The sequence below is a fragment of the Hippocampus guttulatus genome, chromosome 8 (assembly GCF_054856545.1).
Source record: "Hippocampus guttulatus isolate MCC_2025c chromosome 8, RoL_Hgut_1.0, whole genome shotgun sequence".
In the NCBI taxonomy this organism is placed as follows: Eukaryota; Metazoa; Chordata; class Actinopteri; order Syngnathiformes; family Syngnathidae; genus Hippocampus; species Hippocampus guttulatus.
The window spans coordinates 20,639,210-20,657,647 of NC_141268.1; the positions used below are offsets into that span (position 1 = coordinate 20,639,210).

The following is an 18,438-nucleotide window of genomic DNA, read 5'->3' on the forward strand; positions in this document are numbered from 1 at the left end:
GGATCATTTTGACGGCACTGCTGATCGGGCACACAGTGCATGTCTAATTCTTTTAGAGAAGTCCATATTTGCACAAAAATATCAACACGTAGCCGCCCTGTGAAAACGATTACCATCGTGGAACAACACAGGTTTATTTCCTATTTATGAACTTGACCCAATTAAATAAAAAACAGTATTGGAAGAGCAAAAATACCAGGCCCACTATAAAAATAAACAAAAAATGTTTTTGTCGTTTTAATTGGAATGACAGCAATTCATTAAATAAAATCCAAAAAAGAATTTCAGGAAAATCATGTCAATATTTTCTTAGAATTAAGTATGGCAAAATATTGAATTAAAATAAATAGCAACCTTTTTTAAAAAATATATATATATTGTACAAAATGAGGGAACAAGCATTTTTTTTATTCAGTAAAAATAATTTTATTATATCAATATTAAAATTAACACTCCCCTTATTTTGAATGAGTTTTCCATTTAAACATCCACTTTCAATTGCGGTAAATTACTTTTTGAATTTGTATTTTGTATAAAAATAGAATAAGATGATTTAATTCCTTTTAATTTTGTTGTTTTAAATAAGTAAAAAAAATACATTTTATTCAAGTGAAGAATTGTAAAAAGTGTTCTTTGAATTGTCTCTTCATTTTTAAACTTGAAAATTTTCCCACACATTTTTTTTTTTTATTGAAGTGTAATTTCCAATGGGTGAAGAATTCAGCAAAATGGCCGTGGTTAGTGTCACGAGATGTTTTTCATTTATTTCCTACATTTAAGGTACCCTAGAACAGTACCGGTACATTTCGAGACGATGCAGAGAAAAAAAACTCCAAACAATTAAAATTACAACAGACATTTCTGACAAAAGTTTAAAAAAAATGCTATATACAAGATGAAAATGCTGTGTTCCCTTTTTCACTTTCATGTCCAGTTTCAATTCAAATGTTAACAACAGGACATGAGGTCTTTAAACTCTAATTTAAAAAAAAAAAAAAAAAGACAAACATTGGGTACTGTTGTCGAGTCAGTATTCATCGCAAACGACTTTTTGGGTGGGGAAAAAATATACCAGTGTTCCAAATATCCTGTTCCATCAGTCCGCAGGTACGACAAAACTTCAACAGTGGGGAGAAAACCCCCCAAAAACAAACAAAAAACACAGTGGTTCGCAAAGGTTCCTGTTGCACCACATATTCCAAATGCGTTGTTCTTCACACAAGTCACCACGGTTACCAACATTCCAGAACGTCCATTGCAGAGGACGCTACAGCGAAGCTGCAGTTTCCAGTCCCGCACTTCGCGCCGAGTGGTGCAGTTCTGCTTTACAGACTGTGGGGGCGCCGCAGCCCAGAGACGTGACAACCGGCGGCTCCTCGTCTCCTACGTGAGAAAACCAAAAGTGGTCAGTGCGCCAAGACTTCAGCGTTTTTCATGTGCTACTGGCGGGCTTACCCAAGCCAGACGATGACGACTCGCTCTCGGCCAGCGATGAGGAGTCGGCGTGCTCATGGGACAGCCCGTCCATCAAGGGGATGGACAGCTCAGAGGACGGCACGGAGGACTCGTAGATGCCCGAGTCGCGGGGCGGCGGTGGCGGCGGCGGCTCGGGGCTGCCTGACGCTTCTGCAGAAGGAGCCTCGTCCTCGTCCCGGAGGAGGCACGGCGAAGGGGTTTGGGAGGACGTGCTAAATGAGAGTCAGAGCAGCACGTAAGACATGGGACCTCACCCAAGGAGCTCGCAGGAGTCAAAAACATTTTTTTTTTTCTGTAGTGGACAGTACGTGATGAAAGTGGAGTCCAAGTCGACTCATTGATAATGTCAGTGAGATTTGTTTAAACACAAGCCCACCACGAGCAAAAAACACAGGTCAACAGCAAATTTGAATCACACATGGCTTGATGTGTCCCTCAACGTATTTTTGATGCAGATTTCAAAAATGCCGTTGCATAGTAGTAAAGCTGCGTAGTAAAGCTGATTCATCTACGAGTTGATTAATCGATGTTCAACCCATACAAATGTTTGGTGTTATAAGTGATTGTTTATTTACAGTACACGAACTTTTTACATTTACATTTAAAAACAAACCAAAAAAAAAACATTGTCGGTTGCCTAAACGCGTCCAAATTTAAACATACTCGCATTTCTGTCCCTTACAATCGACGTGAAAAGATTAAACCGACCCCCTAATCTTGATCTTCTACTCAAAAGCTATGCTGATCTTACGATACCGCCATCTATTGGTAACCCATTTGTCATGACGGTGCTTTACAAATCTAAATCTGGGAGAAGAGAATTCTCTGTTCTCCTATTTACCTGGAATTGTGTTCCAGCCTGCATGAAGAGCTCTGAGGAAGGGCTGGATCAAGACTGGGAGCAGGACTGGGAGCAAGATTGGGAACAGGACTGTGACTTGGGCTGGGACCCAGGCTGAGCTTATAGCTGATGGCGGCTGCGGAGTCGAGCAAGAGTGAGTTCTTCTTGGTCCTCCTGTCGTCACTCTTGGGCATCTTCACCAGTACCTCGTTCAGAACCAGGCCGCCGTCCGGCCGGGAGGATGAAGTGGGCACCTTGTCGTCCCGGGCAGACACAGACGCGGTGGGAAGGGGCAGCGGCGAGCAAGAAGCGGCGGGCTTTTGGAACCAGTCCGGGTTTTGGCTGATGTACTGGTGCATGTTGCAGATGGCCACGTAGAGCGAGCGGCCCGACTTGCTGCGGAAGTAATTCCTGCGCGAGATGTTGAGCGGCTGCGACTCGCGCTCGGCCAGACCCGTGCGCCCTGAGTGCAGGCGAGCGAACAGCTGAGGCAACTGGTCCATCAGCTTGAACCTAAACACACAACAAAAGTCACTCGTTGATGATGTGAAAAGTGTGTGTGTGTGTGTCTCACACGGAGCATCTGAACTCCTCCAGACGGACACTGATGAAAACCTGCTTGGCAGGGGTCGCAGACGAGCATGTTTCCCCATTGTGGGATGAGTAAAGCCTTTCATTGCTTATCTACCTGGGAGCCAAACTGAGGATGGTAGGAACGTCGTTCTCGGTGGAATAGTCGAAGTAGACGGCCATGAAGCGTTGGAGCTCGCCCGCATGGCCGCGCTCTTCGCTCTCCTGCCGCTTGGCCTGCCGCAACTTCTCTGCGATCATGGCCACGCCCACCACAAACAGGTCACCGCCGGACCTCCCCGACGGACAATCTGCGTCGCCGCCGCCGCTGCTGACGCAGCGCCGTCCGACCGGCGTCTTTCCTCGGCGGCTCTTCCGCTCCACAAAGTAGCTGCGGGGACGGAAGCAAAGCAAATGATTTGACGAGGGCTGCAGATGCTCACGAAAGTGGCACGTGGCTGCAAAGTGAAGACGAAAGGAAGCATTTTCATCTGGAGTGTATTTGCACCACCTAGCGGCGGGGAGGGTAAGTACACATTGAGAGAAATGAAATTGCCTTTAACACAGACACCAGCAAGGCTGATACGAAAACATCCATGCAGTCTCGATGAAGTACCGAAGTCCTTTGGAGCAGACGGTGATGATGAAGTTGGCTTCGTCCAGCTGCCGGCTGAGCCACGACATCTGACCTTCCCTGCACATCTCCAGATGCTCCCACAGGTCCAGCACCACCTGATCGTCAACATGATTGACAGGTGAGAACAAACTTGAACGACAGGCGGAACTCCGTCGGCGGCGAGCTGCGCCACCGGGCCGCCGTTTTCTCACCTCGCAGCCGCAGAAGTCCTGAAGGAAGTACGCGAAGCTCTGTATGACTCCGGCGTGCTTCGCGCCGTCACGGTCGGAGTAGCAGATAAAGACTTTGGGGCGGGGCCACGGCCTCTCGGCGCTCAACGCCGCACTCTGATTGGACGATTCGCTGCTCTCCTCGTCCAGCTGGCTGTAGATGTTTTCTAACAGGGGAGCCGTCGGTCCACCGGTCAACATTTTCGATGACCACGACAAGCAATCGATCAAGACGTTTTGGGGGTGGGGGGGCGTTTCTCTCTCACCTTGCTGCTTCTTGCGGCACATGATGGTGAAGAGCGTGGCGAAGGCTGACATGATGACCAGCGGCACTGTGATCGCCATGGCGCGGATAGGCCCCGCCCATGGCGAGTGCACTGGAACGCGACAAAAAAAAAAACGCACCCTTCTTAAGCTCAAGCACAACATAGAGACAGTACTACCCGTGCAAAGTACAGTACCTCGATATCAAGATGAACTGCTTATACATCAGTGTAAGCATTTGGAAAAAAAAAAAAAGGTCACCAGAAATTACATGATGTCATTTTAGGACGAACCAAGTGTAGAATTTTATTTATGAAATTTAGAAAATATGTATATATACAAATATAGCCATATGTATCCCCCAAAAATATGCAAATAATTATACTATTAAAAATATATGTATACACAAAAAAAAAAACTACATTTGCATTCAATTAAATAATCACCTCACCTTGGCTGACATAAAACTGTGTCTGCTTCCTGGTGGTGTTGCTTTCGTCTCGTAGCTGGGGCACAAAAGATAAAATTTGCATCGCAAAGGTGACGAGCATCTCACGTTGACAAGCGGAGCGTTTGCGTACCTCGATGGTGTACGTCCCCGGAGTGACGTCCTGCAGGATGCAGGTGGTCTTCAGCTGGTTCACGTCCTGCCAACGCAAATTATTGAACATGAAGAACTTGAGAGCGGGACACAGGGGAGGGGGGGGGGGGGGGGCTACGTTCTGATTTCGTGCGCTCGTACGGGTTTGCAGCGCTGCAGTCGGAAGGGTCCGTCCTGGCGCAGCTTGTAGTAAACGTAGTAGAGATGGAAGGCGAAAGAAGGCGGGGCCTGCTCGAAGCTGACATGGAGCTTGGAGCCCAGCTGGGACACGCTCAACATCTTCGGCTTCCAAACTGCACCAACAAAGAATCACAAAGTCTTGTTTGAGTATATTTTTGCTACCGGACGCAATCCTCGCATCGACTGCGACCGCTCCTTTTGAAGCGGAAATGAATGGCTTCACGCTTCCCCTTCGTGCCTGACTAGTTGCTTCTGCACCAAAGCATTACAGCTGCCCCACACAAAACAGACCTACTCCAGTGCATCTAACCTAAACACTTGGATGCCTTAATGTCCAAAAAACAAAACAAAACTTCCAGACTTACGACGACATAATGCCACGCAGCTCCCGAAGAGCGAGCAAAAGGTGGCTTGACGACGCTTCTCGGGGAGTCCAAGTAAGTTCCCAGATTTGTTCTCAAGCTATTTTCAACACTTTCAATTCCTTGATAAATTGCACAAATAACAGACCAATGGTGCCAGGTTTGTTTAAAAAAAAAAAACCCGACCAGATTTGGACACAGGGTTTCCGCCCCACCGTGAAGATTCAGTATATTACTTGAACATCATGAACATTTGACGTCAGCTCTTTGGAATGACCTGCAAAACTGGTCATAAAATGGGATCGGAGTCCAATTGGAAATGGTTGAGCACTTAAAATGAGGAGTTATTAATGAGGACTTATTTTCACATTATCTGGCAAGAAAACACACACACACACACACACGCATGCACACACGCACGCACACATGTTTACGGTTATGACGACAAAGGCGAGGAACTTACATGGTTTACAGACCAGGTTTTCTGAGCCCAGCAAGACTTCACAGGCTGCAACGCGACAACACACACCAGTTAAAACACACACACACACACACACTAACAACTAATAGGCTGGCTAGGTGTGCTAAACATGAAAGCAACGGCACTTACAGTTTGTCCTGAGGAAAGACGGCGGGAAGAAGCTGTCGTTCATCAGCGTAGGGAAAGGAACAACGCGCACCATGTAGTCCGTGTCGAAGCTCAAGTCGCTGAACGGCTGACTGCTCAGCTTCTGTGTCAAGCGTACCGTTTGCAGATCATCAGGAGGCTCGCGACAATATCCGGCAATGCACCACTTACACAACATTGCAGCCGTTTGGACATTTGCAGACTGGTAAATGCACTTTGACCTTTCCGGGTGAATTTCATTTGACCCCCGTGTCAACTTTTGAATGCGAATGTCATACTGAAGTGAGCACTTTGTGGCAGGGATGTGATGCGCAGGCAACGTTGGATGTTCCAGCACAACTTGCTGTTTTCCAACGACGGCAAAATACATAACAGGCGTTTGATACAACGGGAACTCAGTTTTGGGGATTCATCCGTACCCGAATGTCCAACTGCAAGTGAGTTGTATGAAAAGCAAAACAATATTTCCCATAAGAAATAATGATAATCGAATTAATCCGTTCCAAAAATGTAAATGACCGATCCATTGGATTATTTTGTAGTCACACTCGATCATTTTCTGCTTGTTTACCGAGTGCAATCGCTAAGGTTTGATTTTTGACAGGATGCGTTGTGCCGATGTTGCCGAGCAGACAGGGAAGCTTAATTTTGCCTTGAGTTGTTAATAAAAGCTTTTATTATGGAGTACACTATGTCTCTTGTAGAATTTTTATACAACTCACAAAACGCTTTGGACGAGCACACGGCAATCCTGCTAAATGATTGGCCGTGTCCCACGTTTTACGAAAACCGGGACAATATTCTCACGAAAAAAAAATTGGGCGAGAAGCGAATCATTTGAAATCTCGAGCATATCCAAAAACCTGCTCGCTGAAAGTGTCCAAGGCAGCCATTCTGCTTTTCTTTTGACGCTCACAGCCTCTCCCTTGCAAATTTGTGGGGAGTCGTCGACCGAAAAAAAGAAAAATGAGTCCACCCTTGTCTTACCGTGTTCTTGTAGGAGAAGTTGAGCTGTCGCGGGTCTTTGAGGACGAGATGTTGGCATCGTTTCCCGTCAGGATTCTTGTCCTCCAGATAAACCCGGAAGCCTTTGATGTGTTCAATTCCTGCACAAACGAGTCAGGAGCTTCAGCTGTCCATCCAACCATCTCTTGTTGCTAGGCGGAATTCCAAGTTCAGGAAATACAAAACGTTTACAATTTTTCAAAAACATTTTTCAACCGCGTTATTCTATGATGTTGTCGTGTAACAGACATACAGATTCGCCATTCTTCAGTGAGATGCACTCGGTTATTCTTTGCAGAGGATAAAGAATATATGCCTGTATTATCATATTAGTTGTAGACATTTTTGTGAATGTGACATTTAGTTTAACAATTTCGAGGGTTCGCCGTTGCTTCTAAATGACAACGTCCCAGAATGGATGGAGGTGGGTGACGTTGTCCTGGAAATTTGCCGCACTTGGAGGCAGGTTGCGGAATATCCTCACTTCACTGGCTTCTGCGTCGGGTTCATTTCGCGTGAAAGTGACTGACATGCCCTTTCCTCATTTCTTTGACATACCTCCTCTCCTCCCCTTGCCATCAAATTTCACTTCTAGTTGTCCACGCTCCCCCCCCCCCCCCCCTGCCAAGGGTTCCTCCACCTGCGCCCCCCGCTCTCTTTCATCCCCCCTCAAAGCCTCTTTGACTCTTGTAATGAGAGCTTTCCATGCACGGGACATGTTGTTCTCATTAGCCAGACAGCAGAACAGGTTTTTCCGTCTCCGGGCAGATTCCTGGGCACCTTTCCCAACTCCTTCCTTCCTTTTGTCCTTCCTTCACTCCTTCATGACCTATTTTCTCAGGCTTTGACTTTAGCCACAGTTACTTCCAAAATGTATCCCATCAAGGGATGTAATGTGTCCGAATACGAACTGCGCCTTATTGCAAAGGCAGAATTCCAAATTCAACAAATGGAACTTTTTTTTTTTCTCAGCTGCTTGTTGCTAGGAAGCATTTCAACAAATGTCAGTTGGTTGCTGGCCGCGGGGGTTACGATTACGCGCTCAATTTTTCAAGCTCACTTATTTTTGCACCTCAGGCAAAAAACACAACCTCTTTTGAACTGCCTGTAAAAGTACGCCGCTGGAGGAGGACGGAGAACGTCGTCCTATTTGTTCAGCCATCGCTGGGACGGCAAATACTTCTGCGGGATTTTTGGGTCCTTCCGAGGGAAAACAAGAGGCTGCATTGTCACAGCCACGGTCTTCAAGTTACACACACACACACACACACACACGCACGCACGCACGCACACACACATTCTTTGGCGCTCCCATGGAGGTAGTGAGTGACGATCAAAGCGGCACACATTTAAATCCTTCCATGTGATCCCCTTTGTGGCGGAAAAAAAAAATTGCTTTCAGGGCTCCGATTTGGAGATGCTCTCGATGCGATATTGTGCACCCTGGTCAACATTTGATGAGACCACAAAGACACATAGTAGGAGCCCCTAGAAAGTTTCGATGAAAAGAAAAAGCCCTAAATGCAGGATTAGGTTTTAAAGCAAAGGTTAGGGTATCAAGGCAGGGTTAGGGTTTCAAATAGCGTTAGTTTTTCCTAGGTTGGGTTCGGGTTTCAAGACGGGACTGGGGTTACAAATGAGGGCTTCAAGAAAGGGTTAGAATGTCAATTAAGGGTTCAAAGTAAAGGATGGGCATTCAAGCCAGGTTCAGGCTTTCAAATTAGGGTTTCAAACCAGGGTCCGAGGAGGGATTAGCATTTTCAATGTGAGTTTGAAGCAAACATTCGGCTTTCAAGATAGGGGTAGGGTTTGAAAGAAGGTTTCGAGGCAGGGTCAGGTTTCATTTGGAGGATTTGCCGTGAACACAACAGGCAGGTTTTGGATTCTACATTATAGTTTTTGTTTTGAATTTTTACAATTTTGTCCATTTTAATGAGTTTTCAGACTTTGTTGTATTATAAGCTTTAGTTTTGTTTTGTTTTTTCCCGGAAATGCTTCTATTTAGTTTCGTTCAATGGATTTAAAAATCTACGACCAAGGCTCATGTATTAAATTAAATGACAAAGATGAAAACAAAAAGTATTTTTCTGTTAATTAAAGGTAGCTTCTGTTAGTTTTGCAAATGGAAAATGGAGTTCAGCTAGTTTTCTTTTTTTTTTTTTTTAACGGTTTTCATTTTATGTGAACAGAATTTGTTTTCGACTTTAGCAATCATTATATTGTTACGTTTTGGTAACAATAGTGAACTTCGAACATGCGGACATTAGACATACTGTATGTCGGAAGCATACCTAGCGGACTGGCCGACCAGTGGACCACGACTCCGGCTTGGTGGTCGCAGGCCAGATGCGTGAAGGAGACGTTGGCCACCTCGTGGATGACGTGTTTGCCCAGCGGGGAGTTCAACGAGCAGTCTGGAAAAAACACAAACTCATATAAATGTTGCCGCTAGCACCGCAAGCTAACGTAGCATCCTACATCCTTACCGTCAGCGTTCACTTGACAACTTTCGAAGCACTGAAACATTGGCTGAAGTGCTTGGGCACCAGCACAGTCTTCGCAAAAGCTAATTTACAACCCTATTCCTAGCTTGAAACACCAATTTAAAAACCTCACCACATCTCCAATCCCCAACTTGAAACCTGTATCAAAACCATCTTTTGAAACCGTAACCCTGCCTTGAAGTCCAATTTCAAAAATGTAACCCTGTGCCGAAACCCTAAACTTGCCTCGACACCCTAATGTAACATTTTAACCTTATTCAAAACCTAAATTTGAAACCATAACCCTGTCATGTGTACTATCAAACCTGTAGCTCTTCGCCTTGGTCAGTTACTGACGTAACCTTAATTTCACACCCGAGCACGTTCTTGAAACCGTCATTTCTAACCTTCTTCAAATTTGAAATGCCAACCCACTTGAAACTAAACCCGAACTCCATCTTCAGTTGAAGCCCTCACCCAGTCTTGCAAACCACATCGCAAATAAATGACATCTTTTGTGCGGTTCAAGCCAAAGCTTGACGAGTGGAAGAGGAAGGAGGGCAAGAGCTCAGACACGACTCGCTGCCCCTCTTTGACCAAGGTGAAGGAGAAGAGAAGGAGGAGGGGGGAGGCAGGGGGGTGCGTCCTGCAGCTTAGGAAGGACGGAGGAACTCTTTCAGCTTGGCGGATGCGACGCGAGTCACTGATTTGCTTCGGAAATGTTCATGTTCAGGACTGTTGGAGCAGGTTAAACGGATGCTAAGCTCATTAGCATAGCGGCAGGCAAAAAATGACGAGACGGGCCATTTGATACAAAACTGGGCGGAGACAGAAAAAAAAAAAACATTTAAAAGCCTCACACTGCCTTGAAAGTCTCCCCTTTGCTTGAAACGATTTGAAATGTTAACCTGGCCTTGAAATCCAAGTTTGAAACCGTAAACCTGTTTTAAAAAACCCAATTTCATGTCCTACTGCTCTCAAAGTACAGTATACTGAAGACAACGACAACTTTGTCGCAGGCCATATTTAAAATGGCTGAGATGAAAAAGGCAATGCGCATGCTGGGATTTGAACACACACACACACACACACACACACACACAAAAGGGCGATGCGAGTGTGAGTCTCGCTCATGGTCACAGACAAAAGGGCAGCCAGCCGGGAATCAGACACGGCTCAAGAACTTGACTTGTACCCGCCGAGAGACAAAAGCGGAGGAAGCGCGGGTCTTTAAATGTGTGTGTGTGTGTTGTGGGTTAGAGGGCAGTTTAGGGGAGCACAACATTGATCCTGAGCTCTGATTTCACTTTTTGGCACTGGTAACTGAACCTTTTCTTTCAAAATGTCACTATACAACTACTTGTATTCAGTATACAGTGTGTGTATATATATATATATACATATATATATATGTGTGTGTGTGTCAAATTAAACTTTTTTTCCAATTCAAGAAGTGCATGACAATTGTGTACACGATGAAACGTGACAATTAGTACACAATGCGCAGTTCCTCATCTTGTTTGAGCTTTTTGACTTTTTGATCCGAAAGATCCACTGAATATTGCCTTCTGTGAAGTTAGCATCAAACAGACTCTCTTCGTCTTTGTCTTCTATTCAAAAGCTGTGCTGATCTCAAATCCAAAGCAATGTGACGGGGTAACGTTGGTCGTTACAATGGTTTAACAAAATGAGACTTCACGGACAAGCTGGGTGAGACAGTCCTCCGCATCTACAGGTTGAAAAAGGTAATTGACGTACAGCGGCTATTTGTTGGTGGCCGTACGCAGTTGGATTCCAGTTGACCGACAAAAAACCTCCATGGCAGTGTTTGAGTTCACACGCCGAAGAAAGAAAACAGCTTACAGGTTGGACAGCGCCCCTTATGGCGTTGCCTGCAAATATCTCTTCCATATTTCTGACATTTGAAGTGGGCAAAAATGCGTGACTTTGTTTATTTAATTAAACAACAAATAAAAAGGAAACTCACTGTCGCTTCTGAGCGTGACGGCCAACCTGCGACCCGCATCGGCCCCGGACTGCATCTGTGTGTGTGTGTGAGAGATCACGAGACAAGCACATATATTAGTATTGAAAGATAACCTGGAAAAAAATAATAATTTGAAAGTCATATTGGACACAGTCGTGAATTTTGATTTTGTGACAATCATTAGGCGTCTCTGAAAGAAAGACCGGGCACATATCGTGAAGCTGAAAAAGAGACTCAAGGCCGCCTTGAAATGATTATGTGCCATTGCGTGCATTTTATGAATACAATCTTATACCCGCTTTCATGCTGTCCTGAAAGCGCATGACATCCAGTCCACATCGCTGGGTTCCGTATAAAAGGCGGTGATGGCTCGCACGCCACAATTTTGCAGGGTGGCTGCGTGAAATGGGAGCATGAGCTCACATTTGGCGTTGGCCACAACGCATTGGACCCGACACCTCTGAGGCCCTTTTACAACCTTGACCTGCTTGTCGTCCCTCTCTCTCTCACCGACACACACACACACACACACACACACACACACACACACACACCCCGGCACGTTTGAGGTGTCAGACAATGGCAGCACACACACAACAAGCACACACAAATGCCTGAAAGCATTCAGACAGATGTCCCACTGTGTGTGTGTGTGAGAGAGAGAGAGAGAGACCCATTAGCAGCCACTGTAACTCAGCAGTTGGTGTGCGCATGCATGTGTTTGTCGTTACAAACTTGTGAAGACCCTCATTTGCCCTCAAACCAAACACACAGACGCACACTCACACACATCAGTGCCAGAACTGAACCATCAAACAAGCCTTTGATGCACTCGCCACACACAAAACATATACACACAATCAAATGTCCTCACAATCCAAAGGTGGGACGACGAGGGTTGTGGCACAAGCGTCGAAAGACTTTGTGGGGACATTTGATTTTGTGTGTTTGTGTTCAAAGATGGGGTAGGTCAAGGGTCGTGCAACTCAAAAAGAACGAGAGACGCACACAGACACAACAAAGTGGGTATAAGTAGCACTTGTCCGTCTTGTGATTTACGGGACAACCTTGAATGGAATGCCGCTTCTTTTTTTGATGTAGCAGCAGAAACGTCAAGTTGTCAAAAGGCGGGAAGTGGCCATGAGTCCAGGGGCTTCTAAAAGAGGCCGCCCCAACTGTTTTCTAAGCACCGCTTTCACCTTGAGCCACAAGACACGTCCACCCCCGTCACCACTGGAATTCCCAGACCTTCCCACTACTTGGCCGTTTTTTAAATGGACAGGTGCTTCTGCTCTTTCCAGGTGTTTCTCTCAAGTTGGAATCAAGGACCCCGCCCTCGCCCCTCCCCCAAACAAAAAAGAAACAGGCCTTGTAATTTAGCGCCGCCGCCACTTTGTCTGAGAGGCTTACTTCCACGTGAGGCTCATTGGGACAAAGGCCTGACATTCACACAAAACGGTTGCTTCAAACTGCAACAGCCAACTTGACGGTGTTCAGTAAAACGTTTTTCTGAGGGGGGGGGGGTTGTTGTTGTTACTTCCCACAAAGTGCTACTGAGTCCATCGTGGCTTATTCAAAGCCAACCTGTTGCCTTCTTTTTCAATTTCAGGGATGGGTCCTCGAGACTTCTTCGTCCATCCTTTTAGAATCGACTTTTCCCACCAAATCTGGTTTAATTTTGTTTTGTGTGACTTCCCAGGAAGTGCTATTGAGTGTGTAACGGCTTCTTCAAAGCCAAATGGTCAACTTCCTGTTCAATTTCGGGAATGGCTCCTTGAGACTTTTTCCATTCGTCTTATCATGATAGACGTGTCCACCCAATTTCATGACCATTGGTGAAACGAATGTCCCAGATTCAATTTTTTTTTCCTTTCAAGGGGGTACTATTAACTTCCTGTTGGTTCTCAGGTATCAAACCTTGAGATTTTTTTTTATTAGAATTTAGTCCTGCCTGGAATTTGCCCAGAATGGTTGATTCAAACCAAAATTGCTGAAACTCTTTCAATTAAATTTAAAAAAAAAATCTATATGATGAGAGGCAATGGCTGAAGCTAAAGAAGGCTAAAGTTAAGCAGAATTTCCCCGGGGGAAATCCCCGAATGACTTCCTGAGCTAATCACCCGACTAAATTGCAGCCCGAGCTCGCGGATGACGCGGCGATTAATCATGGCGATGCCGCGAGGGCAGAAGGTCGAGACTGGAGGAGGGAAGCGAAAAACGGTGGCTGGAGGAGGGAAGAAAAAGGGAAGGACGTAACAATCAACAGAACTGCGGGGAAGGAAAGAGGAGAAGGAGGAATCTGATTAAACAGGAAGTGCTTCAATTATGTCCGCCGAGCTCCATTTTGTTTGCCGACTCACTTCCAGATGTGCGTGTTCAAGCCCAACAAGACTTTGCCGTAAAATATTTGTTCAAAAGGATGAACTCTGTGAGATTTGCTTTGTTTCGTTGACTTTCTTCTTTGGGAGGATCGATGAAACAAAACAGACGAGCATTTTGCAATTTAGCCCTTCATCTTGGCTACCTGCTTCCCATTGGAGACAATTCCCATGGATGCATTTGTCAAGTACCAGCCCAAAGTGGCTGCTTCAAACCAAAATGGCCATCTTCCTGTTCCATTTCTTCCAAGTCTCCTTGGACTTTTTTGGGGGGGTTATAATAATAAACATGCTTACCCCCAATATTACGTCGATTGGTTGATTCCTATTTCTGTCGAGTGTTTCCTAAGGGACAAAAGAAGAAGAATATTTTTCTGTGCTTTTCGTTTTGTTTTGTTTTTTTCTTTTGGGGGGGTGGGGGGGGGGGGTCATATCTTTGCTGTAGTGTGAAGGTAATCCAGGTGCACTTTGAATTCTGGCGGAGGGGGAGAGCGTATTAAATCTGCACCGGAATGCAGGACCTTCCTTCTTCCTGCATTTATTTTCCAGACACATCTGGAGTTGTCAAGCGGTCGGCAAGGCTTTACCCCTCCCCGAGCGCGCACGCATATATGTGTGTGTGTGTGTGCGTGCGTGGTTCGAAATAAAAGAAAAATTCTCAAAGTAAAGCTCTGATCAGCAGCTGTGCAGGAGGAATTCAGTCCGCACAAAGGTGAGGCGCAACAATGCAACCTAAATAAAGAAGTGTGCGTGTGTGTGTGTGTGTGTGTGTCTGTGCGTGTGTGTGTGTTCAGCCAAGCAGAGATTTCCCACCAAGAGGAACAAAACCTGCAGCTTCCACCTCCTGCCTGACTGCTCCTCAATGACCCGCCCCCCCAACCCCAATAGTCCAACTCCTGCTTAAATTCGGACTCCTTTCTATCCACCCCCCCGCCCCCAAAAAAACAAAAAACTAGGATCGAATCCACTCCTTCCATCCACATGGAAACCTTCCATTGATTAACAAATGAAAACAAACATGCGCCATAAGTACTTCTCAAAAGTGACTGGGGTCCACGAACCGTAGCTTGGGGTTCCCCAAAATAATGTGTTATCAAGTGCGACAAAAGGGGAACCATGTACCAATAAACAAACATATATATATATATACTGTATATACACATTATATATATACAGTCAAACCTCGGTTTTCGAACGTCTCTGTTCTCGACCAAATCGGTTTTCGACCAAATATTTTGAGTTTTTTATGCCTCGGATGAATGCGCACTTGAATGCGTCACTTGACTCATCTTGCCTTCCTTACACGAGGAAGTGACGCTTCCTTGTCTCGCGTTCCATTGTGTACAGACGTGTTCAATACAGATTTTTTTTTAAGAAGAGCGTGGTTTCGGTTTTCGAACAGCCTTCTGGAACGGATTATGGTTGAAAACCGAGGTATGACTGTATATATATATATATATATATATATATATACACACACACACACACTTTTTTTTCCTCAGCTTTGGCCCAATTAAAAATGAAATGACAATTTGCTTGAGAGACCCTGATTCTGTGTCAGTGGACATCGATACAGCTCAGCTTTGACTTATTTCCTGACTTGACTTATTTTCCGCCATAATCTCGCATCACCGTCTGACAACATATCGACGGCGAAGCCCACCCAGACATTTTACCCAAGATTCACACGGGAAGGACGTCGAGGCTCTCTGATGTCAAAAACATACAAGCCCCCGCGGTACAAGGAGCCCGGACAGTGAGAAACATGCCTGGAAAGTTGTGATTCTGGCCAGGAGGAAGCGGACTGATTTTCCCTGCGCGTCCTCCTGCAGATGTTTTACACACACACACACACACACAGGCAGACAGACGAGGGGTGAAAAAAAGAAACCACAGGATCATCCGGCTTAGCTGAACACAAAGGGATGTTTTTCCAAGGGCGAGTGTTTCGGGTGCAGGTGAAAGCGGGGAATACGATCCAGGAAGCGGGATATCTAAGATGGGATCTAAGCGGGGGTGGAGTAGCTCTGATCCACAGGGACCGGTCGCAGAAGATGAGGAAATGATTGATCGTGAACAGTTCTTCAAAAAAAAAAAAAAAGAAACACCACGTGCTTTTATTTTTAGTTTCCTTGAAACTGATATTAACATAAGATTATGAGTCAAGACGCTGTATTCCAATAAAATTAGGCAAAAGAGACTATAAATAAAATAAGATTCGCACTTCCAACCAAGATAAGGTCAACAAAAGGTGAACTGCGTGCCAATGACATAAACCTCAGGAACTCAAAGTTGAAACTTACCTTCACAGTTTGAAATCGAATGGGACACATTCAACACAAAGCTCTCGTCTCTCCTGGCAGCCAACATGGATGAATTTGCCCTTTATGATATGAATCATTCAGCAAAATGTTCGGAATGTCTTGAATGTGGTCATTTTACTTACAGATTGAATAAAACAACAACAACAAAAAATAATAAATACCGGCTCAATCTTTACAATATAAGTATGTGGCACGCAGGCAACAGCGCAGAACAATGTTAACTATCGAAAGACACGTTGCCACCTACAGGCCTGGCATGCAAATAACAAGTTTGCTTTTATTGGGTCTTTTCCTAAAATCTCACACCTCTAACCACTTCACACCTGTTGAATAGCAAAGCCTCGAACCCCCACATTCGGCATCCTCTGATGTGTCTGTGTGTGTGTCTGTGTGTGTTTGGGTGGGATGGCAAGTGGGGTTGGGGGGGGGGGGGGTTGTTGCAGGAAGGAATGTTTCAGTGGGTAAACAGTCTGGGGCTTCCTGTAGACAACACTTCAAAGGCTAAAAGGGGAAATACAGATAGTGCGCGCACGCACACACAGACACGGATGGACTGACACACACACACACACACACACACACACACACACACAGCAACGAAAACATGGAGCAGAGATAAAACATCTAAAGTCAAATCAGATGTGGGATTTTTTTTTCTTAAAAGAAAAAAAAGTTGTGTTAAGTTTTGTAAGCGTGCGCTTGCCAAACATGTGTTTTTAGCCAGCACAGCTGCTAGCAGCACATGTCACAAGGGTCCACAGGGATCCTTGTGAGACCCCCTCAAGCAAGTGAAAGCCATCAAATGGGAGGAAGCCAGTTTATTTTTTGTATTTTTTTTTTTTTTTTTACAACCTGCAATTCAGCCAAAGCCACAAAACCATTGGTGGGCGCAATTCTTTCAGTTTGCCCACCCCAACTTTAGAAGTTGTACAATTGACTTCATGTTTAGACAGAACAAACCGTCACATTCAGCAACAATCGCGACATACCGTAATGGGTTCCCATTGGAATTCTTCACATTGCACCCATATGAATAAAATACATTTGACAGAATTATCACAATCGTGGCTAAATTACACGGGAGCCGAATTGAGGGCAACGATAACAAAAAATGACAACAACGTCCACCAAGCGGAATTCAGACTTAAAGATGGGCAGACATTGTCCAAGGATCTGCGCCGCAGCGACAGAAGTTTAAATTGCAACTTTTTAAAGAAAAGTTACGCAAGACAACACAATTGTCCACATTCCACAAACTACAATTCATTTTAGTAGTTTTCAACAGCCTTGGACTACGATGACACCATGGCCGAATTCAAGGCAAAAAATATGGTTCATAGGTGACGACTTTTTTAAAACGGCAACAACGTCGACAAGTTTACAAGGCGGTGACCAATCTTCAAGTGTCACCTTTTCAAACGGACCTCGGCTTTGTCGGTACGCAAGTCTAATAGATTCACTCGCCCACCACGATTACAATAAATTTTACAGAGTTGCAACACCCATGGACAAATTTCACAAAAGCCAAATTAAGGACCAGAAACGATGCTAACTAACTGACTGCACACGTTTGCATGGCGCCGAACATTCTCTAAATTGCCACTTTTTCGAGTGGAGTTCGGCATGGAAGGTAAGAAAAATGCTTCGACAGGTAAATTGACACTCGCCATGTAAAAAGAACGTTTAAAATACTCAATTACAAATGAATTAAATTTCATTTGCAACTTCAGGCTAACACGTATTTCGAACTAAGTGGAAAAAAAATGTGTGACAACACATTAAAAATGCGCCGACACCTGAACGGGTGCACGACTTACTGGGTAGCAAGTTACGACATCAAGATTTTTTTTTTTTACCTTGAAGCCACATCGTTCCTGATTGTTCCTCCTGTTGGCGGAAAGCGTAACCCCACGAGTTACATTCCATATGAGGAGTAAAGCAGAGAGACCCACAAAGAGGGAGCGAAGGTCCGCCATTCCTCCCCGAAGTCTCGACAATTTCTGCAGCACAAGCTCTCACGTCGCTGATGCGCGTCCAGGTGTCCATGCGCATGCGCCTCCAATCGATCTGTGCGTGCGCCCTTGTGAGAGCGCGAGTGTGGAGTACTACGGACCCCCGTAAAGTCGCGATTCGGTACTCACGGGTTTTGCAAATTTTAAACTTTAAAATATTTTGGGAGCTTGGAGCTACCCCCACTGTTATGGAAAACGTTTAACACCCAAAACATTTTCTGGAACGCTTTTTTTTAAATAAGAAAAATACCACTGCATTGTAATTTAGAAACGCAGGCAGTAATAATAAAGATGCTCGATACCACTATTTTTCAGACTGATACCAGTACAAATACTGTATTCACTCAAGCACTCCCCGATACCGAGTACCGATACCGAGTACCGATATCTTAGTACGTTTGGTACATAAAATTTCAATTAACACAGTGGCAGATAATTGGGAAGCTTCTTTTTTGGATTCCTGAACTCGTTTTGATTAATG

General features: G+C 45.1%; 1 protein-coding gene across 2 annotated transcripts; it reads right to left on the reverse strand.

Moving 5' to 3' along the window:
- Positions 1 to 738: 738 nt before the first annotated feature.
- il17rd (interleukin 17 receptor D) lies at positions 739 to 17,963 on the reverse strand. 2 transcript variants are annotated; one of them, XM_086118621.1, is made up of 17 exons: positions 17,802 to 17,963; positions 13,919 to 13,966; positions 11,244 to 11,298; positions 9,065 to 9,187; positions 6,756 to 6,874; positions 5,751 to 5,871; positions 5,604 to 5,648; positions 4,740 to 4,891; positions 4,579 to 4,644; positions 4,449 to 4,503; positions 4,000 to 4,110; positions 3,716 to 3,900; positions 3,504 to 3,619; positions 3,006 to 3,278; positions 2,318 to 2,830; positions 1,456 to 1,688; positions 739 to 1,383 (listed from the first exon to the last, which is right to left on the reverse strand). In XM_086118621.1, the coding sequence occupies exons 1-17, from the start codon at positions 17,919 to 17,921 to the stop codon at positions 1,268 to 1,270; spliced, it is 2,451 nt and encodes an 816-aa protein (XP_085974747.1). In that variant the 5' UTR covers positions 17,922 to 17,963; the 3' UTR covers positions 739 to 1,267. The 2 variants fall into 2 exon arrangements, with proteins under 2 accessions (XP_085974747.1, XP_085974748.1); XM_086118622.1 differs by lacking the exon at positions 13,919 to 13,966.
- Between the last annotated feature and the right edge of the window lie 475 nt (positions 17,964 to 18,438).